At 43.8% G+C, this 20988-nt stretch overlaps 1 protein-coding gene across 1 annotated transcript in view; it reads right to left on the reverse strand.

The window, feature by feature from the left end:
- The window catches only part of LOC147101631 (uncharacterized), a 688387-nt gene that overhangs the window by 499524 nt on the left and 167875 nt on the right, over window positions 1–20988 (reverse strand). The window contains 2 exon segments of the mRNA XM_085965351.1: window positions 2262–2315; window positions 3955–4008. Of these exon segments, the coding sequence (XP_085821477.1) occupies window positions 2262–2315; window positions 3955–4008 (108 nt within the window).

Raw genomic sequence — 20988 nt, forward strand, 5'->3', positions numbered from 1 at the left:
ATAGACAATCTTGTGTTGCTTTCTTGCTCAATTACTTTAAAGGTTATGGTTTCAAGTCCCACTCCAGAGACTTGAGCACAAAAATCTAGGCTGACACTCCAGTGCAGTGCTGAGGGAGCGCTGCACTGTCGGAGGAGCAGTCTTTCGGATGAGACGTTAAACCGAGGCCCCGTCTGCCCTCTCAGGTGGACATAAAAGATCCCACAGCCACTATTTCAAAGAAGAGCAGGGGAGTTCTCCTCAGTGTCCTGGGGCCAATATTTATCCCTCAATCAACGTCACCAAAACAGATGATCTGGTCATTATCACATTGCTGTTTGTGGGAGCTTGCTGTGCGCAAGTTGGCTGCCGCGTTTCCGACATTAAAACAGTGACTACACTTCAAGAGTACTTCATTGGCTGTGAAGTGCTTTGGGACGTCCTGTGGTCATGGAAAGCGCTGTAGAAATGCATTTCTTTCTTTTCTTTCTTTCCAACTTCGTAACGTAGCCTGCCTCCACCCATCTGCCACAAAATCCTTATCCACGCTTTTGTCAGTTCCAAACTCCACTATTCTAATGCTCTCTTGGCCGGCATCCCATCTTCCACCTTCCCTAAAATTCCGATCCCACAAATCCTGCTCATCCATCACTCCTATCTGCACTGATTTATATTGGCTCTCAGTCACCCAATGCCGTAAATTTTAAATTCTAATTCTTATATTTAAATCACTCCATGGCCCATCTCTGCAACCTCCTCTAGCCCTACAATCACCGCCCCCCCCCTCCCTGCCAAACTCTTTGATCCTCAGTTTGTGGCTTCTTGTGCACCACCCCCTCGCCCTTCATCACCCCACCACTGGTGGCCATGCCTTTAGCTGCCTAGGCCTCACACCATGGAATTTCCTCCTAAGCACCTCCACCTCTCTGCCTCTCTCTCCTTCTTTAAACCCCTCCTTAAAATCTACCTCTTTCACGAGGCTTTTGCTCACCCCTCCTCATATTTCCTTCTTAGACTCAGCGTCCATTTTTTGATTACACCTCTCTGAAGTGCTGAAATGTTTTTCTACATTATCGATGCTGTACAGGTATCCCTGGAGAGGGAGCACGTGGTGTCTGCCGGTATGCTTGAGGCCTTCCGCAACCGGTGGGCACCGAAGGGAATGGAGTGCATCGGCGGCATGGGTGGCAATATTTTGATTTGATTTGATAAGTTTCCCTTTGTTTTATTTATAATTTGGAGTTTATTGTTTGGGCTCCTTTAAAAAGACTGCTCTGCTCAGACCTAAAACTCTGCTGTCCACTCCACCGATCATTTATGGCAGCTTCAAGCATATAAAACTAACAGAGGAGGGTATATTTTCCTCAGCCCTGCAAATCGGCGTTCCCCAGTTGCAGGACAGAGGACAAAGGAGCACGATTTGTTACACCGGGAAGGACATGCCCAGCCTCCCAGCTCACTTTCCAGAGGATCTTCTTGCTGGGTGCTCCTGTGCAGGGATGCCTTTCAAGACCCGGCACTATGGCCTACTCGCTGGACCGGAGGGAATGTTGAAGACTTAAAGACATTTTAATTTGGAACACCTCCTCTTCTCCTCCTTCCCAAACCAAGTCTGTATGATTGATCTCAGATTTCCAATATTGTTAAATATATAAGCCATTCTTGGATGAATGCCATCGGGTGCAACAGGCTGATTAACTTGAAGCGCTTTAGCCAAGACCATTTTCACATTAACTTCCAAGGATTCAATATTGGAGTAGCTCTGTCTGTCACCACCAGCAACTTAGCATCAGTTTTAGTAGTGAAAGCAGATGCAAAGTCTCCATTTAGCATTCATCATGTAACAGTTGTACCATTTCTCTCTCTCAATAGCCAATGAATGTTCCAAAGGAAAGAACTAGCCTGTCTGCAGGCAGGACATTTCTTCTGTAAGAATGTATACACTTGGGTTAGCCAACTACAAGAAGTTCCTGTTGGCAGCTGCATCAATATATCTCAAGAAGAAGCCAAAGTGATGAGTGAAACAATGCATATCACAAAGAAGCCAGTGACGAGGGGCTCAATCTTCAGTAAAGCACAGATGATATATGTTCAGTTTCCATTACTAATACAGTCAGTGCACCTTAAAGCTCATGATAGTAATCTCCAATTAACCCTCCTCACAACGATTTTCAATTAGGGCGTTCCCCGTTCCTAAAATTCAATCTTACTCCTGATAACAAGTAAATAAAAACTTAACTGAAGTCCAGTTTTAATAATGAGTAACGATCTCTGCTGCCTACCTTTCGGCCTGGTGACCCTTGGAGTCCTATGGCACCAGGACGGCCCAGGTCACCCTGTAAACAATGAAACCAAGTCTGCATGTTAAAAATATTTCCAAATATTTTCATGTTAATAATACCGAAATCATCTACCAAATTCACTGTTTGAATTACATAAGATACGGTAAACTAATACTGGGATTAGCACCGGCTTTAGTAATCTATTATTAGTAATATAAACATCAATATCAGCACAGCACCCATCAGAAAATCCTAAACCAGCACAGAATGTACAGTAATATGCTTACACTCTACCGCGTAAACTTTTGTCTACCATCTCCTCTTCTAGCTCCTGATAAGGTCAGTGTTCCAGATGGACAATACACTTTCCCATCAGAACATTTCCCTCTTTCTAATATTTTTTTTGCCAAAAAAAAGGTAAAGAACAGGGACAACTCCGCCACAAAATAAAGGAGAACACATATAGCAAATACAAGAGGGAACCAAAATTCCACAAGAGGGGACTGGTTTTGCCCATGTTCTTCATAAAATGTTTTGGATCTTGTTAGTGGTTTGTTACTTTATGTAACAGTGGTCCATTTCTTCTTTGTAAATATTATATTATCTTCATTTTAGTATTACTAATTTGTATTGCAAAATCATTTCAGTTTGATTGATTTTTGTGAATCGTTTATGGAACTCAAAGTGCGGGATACCAATGCTGGGTAACAGCATACGTTTCCACTTTCAACATTTAGGAATAGTATCGAATACTCCCAAGTCAAGTATGCCATGGACAGGTAGAGTAAACCACTTTAACTACAACCTCAGTGGTACACCTTTCCTGCATGAATCTTCAGTTTCTCACTTGGCACACTGCAGTGGTTCAGGTATTGGACAATCGAATCAGAGTTCAAATCCCACTGCGACAGGTTGTGAAATTTAATTCAATATATCTGGTTATTTGTGAGCTAGCACTTAGGAAAAGTGATCAGGAGCAGAAACCCTGGTTGTTTATTACTCTTCCTCGCTTAGGGGCACTCAGAGCAACTATAGTATTCCCATTACTGTTCATGTTCAGATCAATTGACAGCAGAGACCGGGGATTGAACCTGGGACCTTTATAGTCTGTATGGTCCAATGATGCAGTACCTTTACCAACTAAACCACCAGGATAGGAACATAGGAACAGGAGGAGGCCATTTAGCCCCTCGAGCCTGTTCCGCCATTCAATGAGATCATGGCTGATCTGTGACCTAACTCTATATACCCGCCTTTGCCCCATATTCCTTAATTCCTTTGGTTAACAAAAATCTATCAATCTCCGATTTAAAATCAATAATTGATCCAGCATCAATTGCCGTTTGCAGAAGAGAGTTCCAAACTTCTACCACCCTTTGTGTGTAGAAGTGTTTCCTAATTTCGCCTCTGAAAGGTTTGGCTCTAATTTTTAGACTATGCCCCCTCGTCCTAGAGTCCCCAAAGATAGTTTCATACCGCTTCAACATGGGAGTCATCATTAGGTTTTCCTTTGATATTTATTTAAGAATCCAAACTGGTTTGATTGGAATATCCACACTGGTGTTAGCATCAGCATTGATACTTTCTTGGAGTACAGTAATCTAAAAATAATTTTCCCTCTATAAGTAACATGTTTCTATGCTCTATAAATGCAAATTGTTGTTGCTGTTGTGGTATCATTCTCCATTCTAACCTTTTGTCCATTGTGTGCTTTTCCTGGAGAGACGCCAGGTTCACCTTTATGCCCCTGCAAGATAAGAGGATGACAGTTAAAAGATGCTAGCTAGCTCTCCTATCCTTACGATTCAGGAATGACTCCTCTAGGTGTTCCTTAAGACCAGCTTGATTCACTAAATTGATGCCCGAATACTGACTTCATTAGGAAGTCCGGAGAGTTTCAATTCAAGGGGATATGTTAAAATATCTGCACTGCAAGTATTCTAACATGAGAAATCCAAGGTTTCATTCAGTAAATCTTTTGAAACATTCTTACCAAGAGCAGGACAAACTTCTTATCACGATTTCTATTAACGATATTCTATCATCTGTACGCAGAAATGAGAAACCTTGAGATGCAGTTCGGTAGCTCACCTTGACTTTATTACAAGAGCCAGGGCGGGTTCCCCTTTACCTTGGTATTAATGTTATTGTACTGCCTGTATTCGGCGAAAAAAAATATATGTTCCATTTGTAAACACTTTGGTTGAAATGTCCAATGAGCCAAGATGGCAATCATCTGCTCATCTATCCCTTGATTAAATTGCTACCCATCTTGAGCAGCAAACTTTTTAATAAATGAATCTCTTTAAGCTTGACTGTGGTGCCTCCCACAATTAACTAATCTGCTGACACTCATTGCTCTAGGTTCACACATCAATAATCGACCCTGAGACAAGGTACTGATATATGGCTGGCACTCATGGAACCACACATCAAGACCCTTCAAGACGCAAGTGTTGAAAGCGATTGAGTAAGTGAGTGAGTGAATATGTGTGAGAGACTGTGCAGCGGTGGGGGGGCGGGAGGGGGGAGTGAGAGAGGGTAGAACCAAAAGACGCAATCTGCAGCTATTTTTTAACATCAGATTCACAAAGTGAATAAAAACCATGGTTGCAGTTTTCTGCTCCTCTACTTGCTAGCCTGTGATTTTCTGCCCATTAAAAAGTGAATAGGTGGAAAATCACAGGCTGGCCAGCACAACAGAGGAAAGCCCCGGCCCATACCCAACATCAACCAGCACCATTTTCTGTTGCAAAGTGTCTGGTTGTGTAATGTAACTATTTACATTAAAACATGCATTGCAAAATATTGGCTGGCTTGAGGACTTGAAAAAAATCCAATGGCACAAGAGACCAGTTTTTCCTTCCAGCTTTTCTTCTGAAGCAGCCCCATTATGTTGAAAGTACAGGTGAACAAATAGAGTTATCACCAGCAACATTTCCAGCTTTAGAAACACTTGAAATCTGGTGCGAGATTTTACGTGGTTCTGTCTATCTTCTCAACTCTTCAACCACTTAAGTGGCGTTGGAAAGTACTATGGGAAAGATCTATGGGTATATCTACGGGTATACAAAACTCTGGTTAGACCACACCTGGAGCACTGTGAGCAGTTCTGGGCACCAGACCTTAGGAAGGATATATTGGCCTTGGAGGGAGTGCAGCGTAGGTTTACCAGACTGATACCCAGACTTCAAGGGTTAAGTTACGAGGAAAGATTACACAAATTAGGGTTGTATTCCCTAGAATTTAGAAGGTTAAGGGGTGATCTGATCGAAGTTTTCAAGATATTAAGGGGAACAGATAGGGTAGATAGAGAGAAACTATTTCCGCTGGTTGGGGAGTCTAGGACTAGGGGGCATAGTCTAAAAATTAGAGCCAGACCTTTCAGGAGTGAAATTAGGAAACACTTCTACACATAAAGGGTGATAGAAGTTTGGAACTCTCTTCTGCAAACGGCAATTGATGCTAGATCAGTTGTTAATTTTAAATTGGAGATTGATAGATTTTTGATAACCAAAGGTATTAAGGGATATGGGCCAAAGGCCAAAGTATGGAGTTAGAGTGCTGATCAGCCATGATCTCATTGAATGGCGGAGCAGGCTCGAGGGGCTGAATCGCTTACTCCTATTCCTATGTTCCTATATTCCTATCTCGGTCATATGTAACCAGCCAAAACCAGGTAAACTGATGAGATATGATTTTTATTCAGTTTTTATGTGCACATCATCGTGTAACAAGGTTTAGATTTTCAGTCACTTCTGAAGTGAGCATCTTAATTGCTACTCTATCAGACTGTTACTTGAACGTGGCATTGCAAGAATTTCAATTATAAGAAAGGTATTACTACCCAGAATGAAAATGTCCACGTTTTTTACGAACCTAATGATCTTTTGATCCAGCTCTGAAATCGTGCTCAATTTTAACTGAATTTTGTCTCGGAATGCTAACCATACATGGAGTTAGCGATAAAATGTTATCAGCTACTTCCTGCATGGCATGCAAGCTTAGCCATAGTTCAAATAGTTTGAACTACATTTAGAAGTTACAGAATTTAATGTTACAATCAATTTCCTGAGTGCACATAACAGACCAAAAAGTTTGAATTTGGAGACCAAAGGCAGGATTTTCATTGGGCTGTGGAGTCGGGATTGGAGGCGTGGCGGGGGGGGTTAAAATCCCGAAATCAGGGGTCCCGACCCCATCCCGCACCCAAACCCGCCTCCATGCCAGTTTCAAAGGAGGCGGGTACCCGCCCCACACTGGGACCTGCCTACCCGAGGTGGGAAGGGGTTAGTGCCAATTAACTGCCTGTTAACAGGTAGTTAACGGGCAGTTTTTAGCCTAATCCCTATTTTTAAGGTTGAAGTGTGGGATTCCCGACGACGCCAAACCACACCAAGTTAGAGGTGGCGGGCTGTCGGGTTGAAGGACTTGGAGGGGTCGAGATGTCGGTGTTCAGGTGAGTGATGTGTGCATGAGTGCAAAGATAAGTGTGTTTGGTGTGTCTAAAGTGGTTAAATAAGTTTTACATACCTTTTCTTACCTTTTCAGCCTTCCTTCCTTTAGGTCTCGGGGGTCCCTCATCTCACCAGCACAGAAAGCAGAATGGCTGCGAACTGTCAAAAGTGACAGCCTTCAGCTTACTGTGCAGGAGAGATTTCTAACTGAGTCTGTGGAGAAGGATTCATGTTAGAAGTAAGACTGTCAGTGTTTGACAGCTTCAAACAGCTGTGAAACGCTGATATTTCATCTGTCAAAACCTCTTGACAGATGAAATGTCAATCTGTGACATCACCTGTTGCCGGACGGCCCTTAATTGGCCTGCTGAGCCCGCTGGGTGGGCTCAACAAGGTCAATCAAGTTAAAATTGCGTGGATTGGCCACATCTTGATGGAGGCGGGACTACAACCCCGAAAGTTGTAGTCCCGCCTCCCACCCGACTCCTGAATGAAAATCCTGCCCCAAGTGTTGCATCTAGTTGTAAATTCAGTTAGTGGAAAACAACAGGAAGTTAAACTACAGAACAGTAAAAGCACAAATCATTCATTTAACAGCACAAGCTCAAAATACTAAGGGGGAGAAATTCAGTTGGCTGCGCCACCCGTTAGCGCCTTAAGAGGGTGCTAAGTGGGTCGCAAGCCACTGGCCACGCCTCCCGCTAAATTCAGGGGACGCTAGTGGTGGCGCTAGCCGTTAGCGCTGTGCCGCTACCGATGACATCATCGGTGTGCGCAGCGCCCCACTGACGCCCCGGCCACGATATCTGGAAGCGCCCCCTGATTTACCGCTGGACGCTATGTGCAACCAGTTCAGGGCCTACCTGCGGCGGTGGAGGCGCAAATTAAAGGAGAGGTGCGGGGCGGCCATTTTTGTTGCTGGCCGCCTGCCAGCACCTCTCTGCGCTGCCGTCCCCATCCTCCTGAACCACCACCCCCCCCCGCAGAGTGCCGGCTGCGTTCCAAGAGCCCGGCACTTCTCTTCGGTGCCGGGCTCTTTTGCCGGCACTCGCGATCCTTGGGGGCCCAGCTGGGCCCCAGATCGCGCTGAACAAGGCCCCTCCCCTTTAAGTAGGGGAGGAAGGCCTGCAGTACCGCAGCGCGACGTGCCGCAGTGTGTGGCGCTGCGGCACGTTGCGCTATGATATTCAGTCGCAGCGCCCCAAGAGGGATGCGGGGCGCCTCCAGTAGTGCCGTGCTTCCCTTTGGGGCGCTACCGCTGAATTTCTGGCGGCGGCCGCGAATGCTGCTGGGGCGCTACTCTTAGCGCCCTGGCGAGGCTGGTGCCCAAACAGGGCTATAGTCAATTTCTCCCCCTAAGAATGAAATAATTAATTTAACGGCACAAAAGAATAAAAGTGAAAATGAATCCCTCCAGGAACAGATGCAAGAACTTGGCTTATTATTCACAAAAACAAATCCTGGCGCAACTTGAACTTCCAATCAAGACCGTAACACGCCTCCAAAGTGATTTAAGTTACAGAAGATTTTTTTCCTTACGGTTTACTGTCAGACTGGAACAAAGTGATGAAAAATTACTGTGACCAGTTGGGATAAAAATATCCAATTCGGTCAAATCCACAATCTGGACTACTTCACTACAGCCAACTACAGTACATGGAAAAACAAATGAGCAGGGCCATATGAATCTAAACATTCAGATTCTGAAGGTGCTTCAACACAGATTTTTGGAACTCATTAAACTATTGCATTTATTGGGGTGGATTTCCGTGTGTCTGGTTTCATTGGGAGGAGTGAGCCTGCTGCCTACCCGATGTAGCTGGTCAAAGGCCCGAACCAGCTTCATGGTCGGGCTTCAGCTAAATATAATCGGCAAGCCGTCAGCTGATAGGCAGCTCACTGATCGAAGGGGGGCCCAGGAAATCTGGCGGCTCTTCTGCGGTGCTGAGTCGGTCGTGGTAGATTATCACAGGCCTCAGAAACCCGACAAGTGGGAGTCCCGCCTCCAAAAGCTACCCTTTGGCAAAATCACCCCCCATGTATTCACCAGACTGATACCTGGGATGGCAGGAATGACGTGTGAGGAGAGATTGGGTCGATTGGGCTTATACTCGCTGGAGTTTAGAAGAATGAGAGGGGATCTCATTGAAACTTATAAAATTCTAACAGGACTAGACAGACTAGATGCAGGAAGGATGTTCCCAATGGCCGGGGAGTCCAGAACCAGGGGTCACAGTCTAAGGATAAGGGGTAAGCCATTTAGGACAGAGATGAGGAGGAATTTCTTCGCCCAGAGAGTGGTGAGCCTGTGGAATTCTCTACCACAGAAGGCAGTGGAGGCCAATTCATTAAATATATTCAAGAAGGAGTTAGATATATTTCTTAAGGCTAAAGGGATCAAGGGATATGGGGAGAAAGCAGGGACAGGGTGCTGAATTTGGATGATCAGCCATGATCTCATTGAATGGCGGAGCAGGCTCGAGGGGCCGAATGGCCTACTCCTGCTCCTATCTTCTATGTTTCTATGTATCAGTAATGGTGACCCTGAAACTATTGGATTGTCAGAAAAACCCATCTGGTTCACCAATGTCCTTTAGGGAAGGAAATCTGCTGTCCTTACCCGGTCTGGCCTATATGTGACTGCAGTCCCACAGCAATGTGGTTGACTCTTAACAGCCCTCTGAAATGGCCGAGCAAGCCACACAGTTGTCAAGTAGGCAGCTCACCACCACCTTCTCAAGGGCAATTAGGGATGGGCAATAAATGCTGGCTTTGCCCGTGAATGAATTAAAAAAAAATGTTGCTAGGACTTCACAATCTGCTTTGGCTGCCATGTAAAATATTATATCTGTATCATGACATATATATTATGCACACACACAAAACTCACGGTATCATTAAGTTGCTTCAATTGCTTCAATTCATTAAACACGAGTTTGTAGCAAATGAAGCTTCACTTTCTCAAATAAAAACAGAAAATGCTGGAAATACTCAGCAGGTCAGGCAGCATCTGTGAAGAGAGAAACAGAGTTAATGTTTCAGGTCAATGACCCTTCATCAGAACTGGCTTTCTCAAACTGGCTGATGCATTGGGCCGGATTTTCCGACCCCCCACGGGTGCGTGCGAGGCGCGTACGTACCCATAGGGGCCGCACAAGTGCCGGTTTCAGGCATGCGCTAAAACCCAGCACTTTTTGATCTGTCACGAATCCTCTTGACAGATCCTCCGCCTGCCCGGGTGAAGGGCATCCGTGGGGGGGGGAAGAGTTCTGCTTTCTGCATAACCTCCGCCCGCTGAAAACCTTTAAAAATCTTACGCCTGGTAAAAGCCTGTGTAAGGCCTGCTTTTACCAGCATAAGAGGTAAAAAAAAAATTTCACTCATTTATAATTGAAAAATACTTTTAAAAAAGCTAAGTTTATTTTTAGCCCTGTAAAAAACTTAAATTATTTTCAAAAAAATTAATTTTTGTTTAAAATATTTAATTTAATTTTAACTAATTTTAAATACGTGATTCCCTTCTTTGATTTGTTCCCCATGGGATACCTGGGCCTCTGCGCATTTCGTAGAGCAGAGGCCCAGGATCGGAAGTCTCGGGACCTACGGAGCCAGCAGGTAAGTTCGTAGATATTTTCCGATCAGAGGCATCCACACATAGGAAGCCTCCGATCTGAAAATCCGGCCCATTGTCTTCACATCAAGAAGATTATATAAAAAAGTGATTTAAGTTTTGCAAATATACTCTTGTACGCTAATAAGCGTAGGATTCTGTAGGATTGTGGAATTTAATTGTTTTGCTGTAGCTTAAAATATTACATACGAACACAGGAACAGTAGACCATTCAGTCCCACGAGCCTGTTGCTTCATTGAATTAGATCATGGTTGATCTCATTATACCTCAACTCCATACATCCGCTTTTGTTCCATATCCCTTGATGCTCTTAACTAATAAAAATCTATCGACCTCAGTCTTGAAAATTTCAATTGACCCAGCATCCACAGTCTTTTGGGGGAGAGTGTTGAAAATTTCCACTAACTTTTGAAAAAGTGCTTCCGGATTTCACTCCTAAATGGCCTAGATCTAATTTTAAGATGAATCCCTCTTGTTCTGGATTCCCCCACCAGAGGAAGTAGTTTCTTTGTATTTACCCTATCGACTCCCTTAATCATTTAAAATACCTCAATTAGATCACTCCTCAACCTGCTAAACTCAAGGGAATACAACCGGTCCTCATAATTAAATGCTTTAAGCATTGGTATTGTTCTGGTGAGTCTATGCTTTACACCTTCCAAGATCAATATATTTTTCCTGAGGTTTGGTGCCTAAAACCAAACCCAGTTCTCCAGATGGAGTCTGAGCCAGGCTCTGTACAACTGAAGCATCACTTTTGATTTCCAATCCCATTGAGATAAAGGCCAACATTCAATTAGCCTTTTTGATTACTCTTTGTATCTTTTAGTGATTTGTGTACATGGACCCCCAAATCCGTTTGCTCCTGCGCAGCTCCTAGTTTCTCAACATTAAGAAAATATTTTGTTCTGTCTTTCTCAGATCCAAAGTGGATAACCGGGCACTTCCCCATATTGAACTCCATCTGCCATAGTTTTGTCCACTCACTTTGTAATTTTCTCCTCCCATCCTCACAACTTACTGTGCCGTCTAACTTATTGCCGTCGTGTGCAAACTTGGATATACAACTCTCTATTTCTTCATCCAAGTCATTGATATGTGTGGTGAAAAGCTGATGCCCCGGTACAGATCCCTGGGGAACACCACTTGTCACATCCCGCCAATTAGAGTAAATTCCCTTTATCCCTATTCTATCTTCTGCCTTCCACACAATTTCCAAACCATGTCACAAGGTTACCTCCAACTCCGTGCGCATAATCACTTGTCTAAATGCCTTCCTAAAGTCAATATAGACATCTGTCCACCATGTTAGTGACCTCCTCAAAAAATTCTACTAGATTAGTCAGATCTGACCTACCCTTCACAAATCCATTTGATCAGCTCATATTCAGTTACTCTCTCCTTGATGATAGATTCCAGTAACTTCTCCACAACTAGCGTACACATTCAAAATACCTATTAAATAAAAAAATAGCTTCCCATATAAACAGGGGCAAAGGCATTAAAGGGGAGCAGTGAAAGGGTTTGACGATTGACATGATCTAAAATCATTACAACGAATAAACAATGTTTTGCGTTTAGTTGATTCATTAAACATCACCATGGTCGTTTCCCTTCTCTTCCTGTAGTTTCTAAAGTGCCACTCAGATTTGACGTGATAAATTGCTGAATCCAATTGCTAAATACACTGTGACTTTACTGATAAAATGCTACACATTGTGAACATGTCACTTCTATAATTTATAAGATACATGTCACTTCTATAATTTATAAGATGTCATTAAATTACAGCATGAAATACCATACATGCCACAGTCACCAGCTGGTACACTAATTGAGTACAACACACACCAAACAGAAATGCGTCTGTGCAAACACCCACATGCAACACATTTTGCCTGAAACCAAGAAACTTTGTCCTTTCCAATTTCTCATTCTCTTTTCACCTCCACAAGATTCAGAAAATGTACCAAAAGAACCTTTCATTCTAAGCATGCAATTCAAAAGGAATATTATCGGCACCAGCACCTCAGTGCAATTATATAGAGATTACTTTATTTTTAAAGCATGCTATTTTAAAATCACATAGCTGTTATATATTATGTATTATATGATACATATCTGTAAACAAAACCCTTTTATAGTCAGGCCACTAATCCAGTCAATAACTGAAGTTATTCATATTTTCTCATACAAAGTTTTCTATATCACTCCAGCTGAACCTGGAATCAGTTGCAGTCCTCTGCAGAAAGAAACATTCAGAGCCACTAGGTTTACTGTTAATCTTCTAAATGTTTTATTCTTAATATCCAACTGTCACACTCTGAGCACTGTACTTGCCAACAACATAACCCAAAGTTCAAATAATGGGATTCTGACTGTTAAACGTCAGGCCTGTACAACATTTAGACATATAGGCCTAGAAATTCAGTGCCCTTAGCGCCGATTTTGCGGCGCTAGAGGGCCTAGCGCTGCAATTGGCGCCGGCGCCGAAATTGCCTGGGGCCCTTCCGCCGCGGTAGACCGGTAGCGCTGCGCCGGCACTGATGACGTCATCGGTGTGCGCAGCGTCCCGGTTGCCATGCCGACGGGCCCCAGCGCCGAAATTCAGTTGCGGCCGCCTCGCCCGTGGCAGCCGCAACTAAGACTCTGGCAACAGAGTCTTACATGACTTTGCGCCGGCGCATTAAAGGCACCGCGGCGGCCGGCCGCTTTCCCGCCGGCCGCCTGGCCGCAGCTCCCTCCCCGGACTTCCCCCCCCCCGGAACAGAAGCAAGCCCGGCACTTGTCCGAGGTGCCGGGCTCATTTTTAAAAAGATTTTCGCGGGCCGCGGCCGGGTGCAGGCAGCTCCTCCTTAAGGGAAGGAGGAGGCCTGCACTTCCCGAACCTGCCGCACCGCAGCGGGCGCCGCAGCGCCGGAATAGCGCCGATATTCAGCGCGTAGCGCCAGTTTTCAGGCGCAAACAGCTCTCAGCAGCGCCGGCAGCCGTTTGGGCGCAGAATTGGTGAATTTTGGGCCCGACCAGCGCGACTTAGCTCCGGCACTAACTTCCGGCGCTAAAGCCCTGGCTGCGCCAAAACTCAATTTCTAGGCCATAGTTTATACGATTGTTTATGAAGGGATATGGGGTCTCGAACAGAAAACTGCAGTCATATGCATGACTGTTTCCAGAACAAGGTTTTTGCAGTCTGGCTGGCAGCTGCTTGCCTATGTTGACATCACATGCAGCTTTGCCAAAGACTCTTCAGTGTCGGAACATAGGAACAGGAATAGACTATTCGGCCCCACGAGCCTTCTGGTTCTTGATCCTTTCGCCAATGGGAACAGTTTCTCTCTATCTACTCTGTCCAGGCCCCTCATGATTTTGAACACCTCTATCAAATCTCTTCTCAACCTTCTCTGCTCTAAGGAGAACAACCCCAGCTTCTCCAGTCTATCCACGTAACTGATGTCCCTCCTCCCTGGAACCATTCTGGTAAATCTTTTCTGCACCCTCTCTAAGGCCTTCACATCCTTCCTAAAGTGCGGTGCCCAGAACTGGACGCAATACTCCAGTTGAGGCCGAACCAGTGTTTTACAAAGGTTCATCATAACTCCCTTGCTTTTGTACTCCATGCCTCTATTTATGAAGCCCAGGATCCTGTCTGCTTTTTTAACAGTTTTCTCAACCTGCCCTGCCACCTTCAATGATTTGTGCACACATACCCCCAGGTCTCTCTGTTCATGGACCCCCTTTAGGATTGTACCCTTTAGTCTATATTGCCTCTCCTCGTTCTTCCTACCAAAATGTATCCCTTCACACTTTTCTGCATTAAATTTCATCTGCTACATATCCAGCCATTTCACCAGCCTGTCTATGTCTTCTTGAAGTCTCTCACTATCCTCCTCACTGTTCACTATACTTCCAAGTTTTATGTCATCTGCAAATGTTGAAATTGTACCCTATACTCCCAAGTCCAAGTCATTATATATGTCAAGAAAAGCAGTGGTCCCAGTACCGACCCCTGGGTAACACCACTGTGTACCTTCCTCCAGTCTGAAAATCAACCGTTCACAACTACACTGTTTCCTGTCACCTAGCCAATTTCATATCCATGCTGCCACTGTCCCTTTTATTCCATGGGTTTCAACTTTGCTGGCAAGCTTATTCTGTGGCACTTTATCAAACGTCTTTTGGAAATCCATATACACGACATCAACCACATTGCCCTCATCAACCCTCTGTTACCTCATCAAAAAACTTGATCAAGTTAGTTAAACACGATTTGCCTTTATCAAATCCGTGCTGGCTTTCCTTAATTACTCTACACTTGACTGTTAACTTTGTCCCTGATAATCGTTTCTAAAAGCTTCCCCACTACCGAGGTTAAACTGACTGGCCTGTAGTTGCTGGGTTTATCCTTACATCCATTTTTGAACAAGGGTGTAACATTTGCAATTCTCCAGTCCTTTGACACCCCATATCTAAGGAGGATTGGAAGATTATGGCCAGTACCTCTGCGATTTCCTCCTTAACCTCCCTCATCATCCTAGGTTGCATCCACTCCGGGCCTGGTGACTTATCAACTTTAAGTACAGACAGCCTTTCTAGTACCTCCTCTTTATCAATTTTTATCTCATCCAGTATCTCCACTACCTCCTCTTTCACTATGACTTTGGCAGCATCCTCTTCCTTGGTGAAGACCGATGCCAAGTACTCCTTTAGTACCTCAGCCATGCCCTCTGACTCCATGCAGAGGTCTCCTTTTTAGTCCCTAATCGGCCCCACCCCTCCTCTTACTACCCGTTTATTATTTATATGTCTATAGAAGACTTTTGAATTCCCTTTTTGTTAGCTGACTATTCTCATACTCTCTCTTTGCCCCTTTTATTTTCTTTTTCGCTTCCCCTCTGAACTTTCTATATTCAGCCTGATTCTCATTTGTATTCTCAACCTGTCATATGCGCTCTTTTTCTGCGTCATCTTACTCTCTATCTCTTTCATCATCCATGGAGCTCTGACTTTAGTTGCCCTACCTTTTCCCCTCGACTGTACCCGAACCATCTCCTCTTTAAAGGCAGCCTATTGTTCAATTACAGTTTTGCCTGCCAATCTTTGATTCCAATTTACCTGGGCCAGATCTGTTCTCAACCCACTGAAATTTGCCTTCCTCCAATTAAGTATTTTTACTCTAGATTGCTCCCTGTCCTTTTCCATGGCTAATCTAGACCTTATGATACTATGATCACTGTTCCCTAAATGTTCACCTACTGACACTTGCTCCACTTGACCCACCTCATTCCCCAGAACCAGATTCAGCAATGCCTCCTCCCTCGTGGGGCCGGAAATGCACTGATCAAGAAATTTCTCCTGGTCACACTTCAGAAATTCTTCCCCCTCTCTACCTTTTATACTATTACTATCCCAGTCTACATTCAATTAGATCATGGCTGGTTGTACCGCAACTGTATTTACCCATCTTTGATCCATATTCTGTGATCATATTAAATCGTGTGCAACTTACTGATATTTTTAAAAGCACCCACAACCTTCTTGTGCTGTCAAGTTGCTATGATAATAGCAATCAGCTGCTGTGGTAACAATCAGTCACGGTGCTTCTGACAGTCAAACCATTATCCCTAGGGCAATCACTCCTCATGTTTAAAGGAAATCAGTCACCATAATGTTGAAAGGGAAACTCCAGGATAACAATGACAATGTTTATCTGCATTGCTCTGCTGTCCAATTTGCCACACAGCACGGGTTTAAATAGATAATGAGTATATTTCAATCCTCATAAATAATTCCATGCTGTGAGAAGTTACTGTGTGGTTTTGTTTGCAATGACAGCGCTTAAGTAATAATGCCTGAGGCTTCTGCTATATACACAATTGACTGTGTTACAAAAACCTCAGCACTGGCCTGTACCAGCAGCCAGACAGAAACATCAGCCTCTTCCTTTGATGTCAATGTTTATATTGTCACTAAGGGCATAGCTGCCTTTAAAATGGACTGACAAAAACAACCTCTTTGGGTGGGTTTCCGAGCTTCTGGAACCAGTAGTATCACTTCATTTATCTTCTGATACTACCGCAAAAGTTGGGGCTGCTATTAACAGCGATGCTATTACTTCTTTCAATGGGGTCTTTCTTCCTCCCTCAAAGGCACACTGGTGAATCAAAACATTGATATCGTCAAGCAGCTAAGCATGCTGAGAAATTAAAATTAAAATTGCCTGCCCACTCAGTTGCTACCATATAAAATGTCATTTTTCTTCAGAACGACTATCATGGTTTCAGTTTTGGCCAGTCACTAGCAACCACAAGATGTAGTCTTAAAATAAATGATTGGAGTTTTTCTTTAAGGTAGTCACCTATTACCCTTCAGCAAATAAGGGACAACTTCTGACTAAGCGAAAATAAAGTGGAGACAGAACATAGCCACACTCCCTCCTAACTTGCCATCAGGTAAGACATAAAGCATGTTAACCTTTGTACAATATGCTTTCTGTTTATTGGCGGTTTAAGAATGCAATATATCCGACCAGTGGTTCTTTCCAAAGGCAAATTGAATTGCCAGATCAGGCACACTCTGTAGTGTCACAATGTTGCTGACAAAATCCCACACAGTATAAAGGTGTGTCCCACATGTAAAAAAAGTAGTTCATTTTCATCTGACCCCAAAGTACAATTAGGTAACAATACCAGATTCCATACATTGCCTACACTGAGGAGAGGCTGTGTCTGTCTATTCAAAGAATGAAGACGGTAGGAAAGCTTTCCTTTTCATAGAATCGTAGAATGGCTACAGCACAGTAGGAGGCCATTCGGCCCATCGAGCCTGTGCCGGCTCTCTGCAAGAGCACTTCAGCTAGTCCCACTCCCCCACCCTTTCCCCGTAACCCTGCAAATTTTTCCCCTTCAGGTACTTATCCAATTCCCTTTTGAAAGCCACGATTGAGTCTGCCTCCACCACCCTTTCAGGCAGTGCATTCCAGATCCTAACCACTCGCTGCGTAAAAAAGTTTTTCCTCGTGTTGCCTTTGGTTCTTTTGCCAATCACCTTAAATCTGTGTCCTCTGGTTCTCGACCCTTCCGCCAATGGGAACAGTTTCTCTCTATCTACTCTGTCCAGACCCCTCATGATTTTGAGCATCTCTATCAAATCTCCTCTCAACCTTCTCTGCTCTAAGGAGAACAACCCCAGCTTCTCCAGTCTATCCACGTAGCTGAAGTCCCTCATCCATGGAACCATTCTTGTAAATCTTTTCTGCACCCTCTCTAAGGCCTTCACATTCCCAACTGCACCAACTGACCAAACAGTGCAATCAAGATGAGGAGGAGGGAGCTCCTTGTATAGCAGGCACCTGTTGTGGCCATCAGGAATTGTAAAGGGCAAGAAAAATTGGGTGCAATGTTTGAAACCAATATGGCCCTTTTTAAAGTCAGTCAGCGCTGAAACAGTCAAAATATTACATGTGCAAAAAAACTTTGAAAACTGGTGGGCATTAAACATGAATCTCATCTGTCAAGCAGAGACAAAACAATGTAAACATTTTTAGAAAGGTTTTGAACAAGGTGCAATAAACTACAAAGGGAACATTTCCACCGTTTGGATAAAAACAAACTGGTGTTTCTAGAAATGTTTTACATGGCCTGAGAATGGGGAGTGAGAGGGTAACCATCCAATGGTCCTGACACAATGGATCTCTAAAACATCTTCAGAGGACTCTGTCCATTAGGTTTCTGCTCACTTTGGAACGTGTCTGTTACAGCAACAAACAAGTGTGGAGAACGCCAGGAAATCAGTGACAAGTTATAAAAGAAATTCATGTCAGGCAGGTGGCTTATGCAAAATATGACTGCCATAACTCACTTGCACCTATGTGCAGATCAATTCTTGGTTATTTTGTTTGTGTAAGCCGTTACTTCCTGACATCCTTTGTAAAATTCATCTACAGCTTTATTACTGTTCTGAAGTAAGCCAAAACTAAATAAAATTTGACTTTCGCAGCAAGTTCAAAGTCAGGAAAAAAATGGACTTGAATGCAAAATATTACTGTTGCAGAAATAAAATCGAACATAAGAACATTCATTTTTATGCTTCCCCCGGTATTTGTTTCAAACTATTTTTCCTGTTTTGTCTGCCAAACGCTAGTTTCTGCACAGGGGAAGGACAGGTGATTTATGCCCAGGTTTCTGCCAATGCCGTCCTGTAACCAACCACAAAACACAACCTGCCATATATCAACTTCCAATGTTTCCTACCTCCCTGTGGGGAAGTGGATCATAGGGATGTGATGCCTCTCATCAAGTAAACTTTTCTATTCATAAGGATTCATATGTTAATATCACAAACAGTACTTTCTATGCTTTGGGTTGCCCTGAACTCACCCCACGCTGCTATTGGAGGCTCATCCTTTGACTTTCTATTAGTTCGGGGGTTGTCTTCTCTCCACTCTGATCAGTCTTCATTGATGTACTCCCACTTACCATCCAAACCTATCAACTCCTTTGCTGATGACTCCACATTTGTTAAAATCTTTCCGATCGCAGGTGCTCAGTGCACACCACCTCCAGTCCTTTTGCGCTGCAATGGCTGAATCAACACATCTTCATGACCTCCATGCTTTTCTTTTAATTCTTCAGACATGATTTCTGCAAGTTCTTTTCAAATCTAATCAATAGCTACAACTTGTTACTTTTGAAGGCCTCATCCTTATTCCTTCTTAATTGCTCAATGTTCTTAACCTTACTATCGCCTCTGACAAATCGCAGTCTGACTTCTCATTGCTAAAGCTATCCCCAAGAAGCTTCTTTCCTGTTCAGTGCCAAATATTTATTTTTCTGCTCAATAACTTTTAACTCTATGTAAACCCAAATCCATCCAAGACTTCAATAAGGCTCCAATATTTGAGGAGGTTTAGGGTAATCTCTCTCATACCCCTGGACAGGATACAAGAAATGCTGGTCATGCCTCTCTTGCCTCAGATCTCTAATCCCTCTCTATTACAACTTTTCTTGTATTAGTGATACAGGTAGACTATCCTTTATCCGAAAACCTCGGGACCAGCCGTGTTTCGGTTTTCGGAAAATTTCGGATTTCAGAAGGTATTTTATAAGACTGGGAAATTTGTCGGGGGTGGGGGTCGGCGGGGGGTCGGGGGGGGGTTGGGGTCGTGCGCACGACTTACACTGAACGAAACCTTTCGGTTTTCAGAGGATTTTGGTTTTCGGAAGTGCGGATAAAGGATACACTATCCCTTATCCGAAAGGGTGGGGGGTTGGCGTCGTGCGCACGACTTACGCTGAACGAAAAAACCTTCGGTTTTTAGAGGGTTTCGGTTTTCGGAAGTTCGGATAAAGGGTAGTCTACCTGTACTGCTATGGTCACTACGACTCTACTACTTTGTTCCTTCTAAAACCTGTATGTTGTTGTAAATGCTTCTCCTCCTCCCTATCACCGTACAGTGTTCAAATCAAGATTCCTTCAAATCAAGACATGTTCTCCTGTTCAATCTTTCCATGGACCATAAAGGACCGGATAATCCTTTCCTCCCTCCTCATTCCATCATCCACCAATAGTCAGGCGTTTTATAAAAACAAACTTGGTGTCATTTAATAACTACTTCCTGATTTAACGGTTGTGTTACGGGTACTAGTAATCCAGAAGGCCCAGACTAATGATCTGGAAACATGAGTTCAAATCCCACCACGGCAGCTGGGGAATTTAAATTCAATTAAATAAATTGTGAATTAACAAAAAAGCTAGTATCAGTAATGGTGACCATGAAACTACTGGATTGTTGTTAAAAACCCATCTGGTTCACTAATGTCCTTTAAGGAAGGAAATCTGCCGTCCTTTCCCGGTCTGGCCTATATGTGACTCCAGTCCCACAGCAATGTGGTTGATTCTTAACTGCCCTCTGAAATAGCCTAGCAAGCCATTCAGTTGCATTCAAGAAGGCAGCTCACCACCATATTCTCACGGGCAATTAGGGATGGGCAATAAATGCTGGTGTTGCCATCGACGTCCTCATCGTAGGAACAAATTTTAAAAAAAATGACTTTAACCAATATTGGTGGTGTCCTGCAGCAGGATACCAAGGGATTTGGGCCTTCCTGGTGTAGCTTTCTGGCATCGTGGAGTGCTGCACAGTAGCTGATTTGCTGAAGACAATGCTGTGAATCACTTATGATCAAGGACACAACACATCGGGACAATTACATGGAATTCTAATGAGCCAGTAATGGTATCTTCTAGGTCCTGAGCACCTACTTGGGTCTCAAAAGTATACAATTAAATTTCCATCTAGAAGAAAGCCCCTTTATTTTTGACTGCTTTCCATGCCCTGCAGGGAGTGCCTCCTGCATTTCAGTTTGAAAAATCGCGAAGGGCTACCCCTATTTTGATCATAGCTTAAAAATAATCTATCACATATTAGGAGTCTTGCACATAGTGTACACTCCTGTACATGTCACACTTACTTCCTGTATCACAGGTTAGGAAGACTTGCCTTTATATAGCGCCTTTCACAACCTCAGAATGTTCCAAAGCGGTTTACAGCCGATGAAGTACTTTTGCAGTGTCACTGTTGTAATGTAGGAAACGCGGCAGCCAATTTGCACACAGCAAGCTCCCACAGACAGCAACGTG

Source organism: Somniosus microcephalus, chromosome 23, assembly GCF_052327205.1.
Source record: "Somniosus microcephalus isolate GS21.2 chromosome 23, FLI_Smic_1.0, whole genome shotgun sequence".
NCBI lineage: Eukaryota > Metazoa > Chordata > Chondrichthyes > Squaliformes > Somniosidae > Somniosus > Somniosus microcephalus.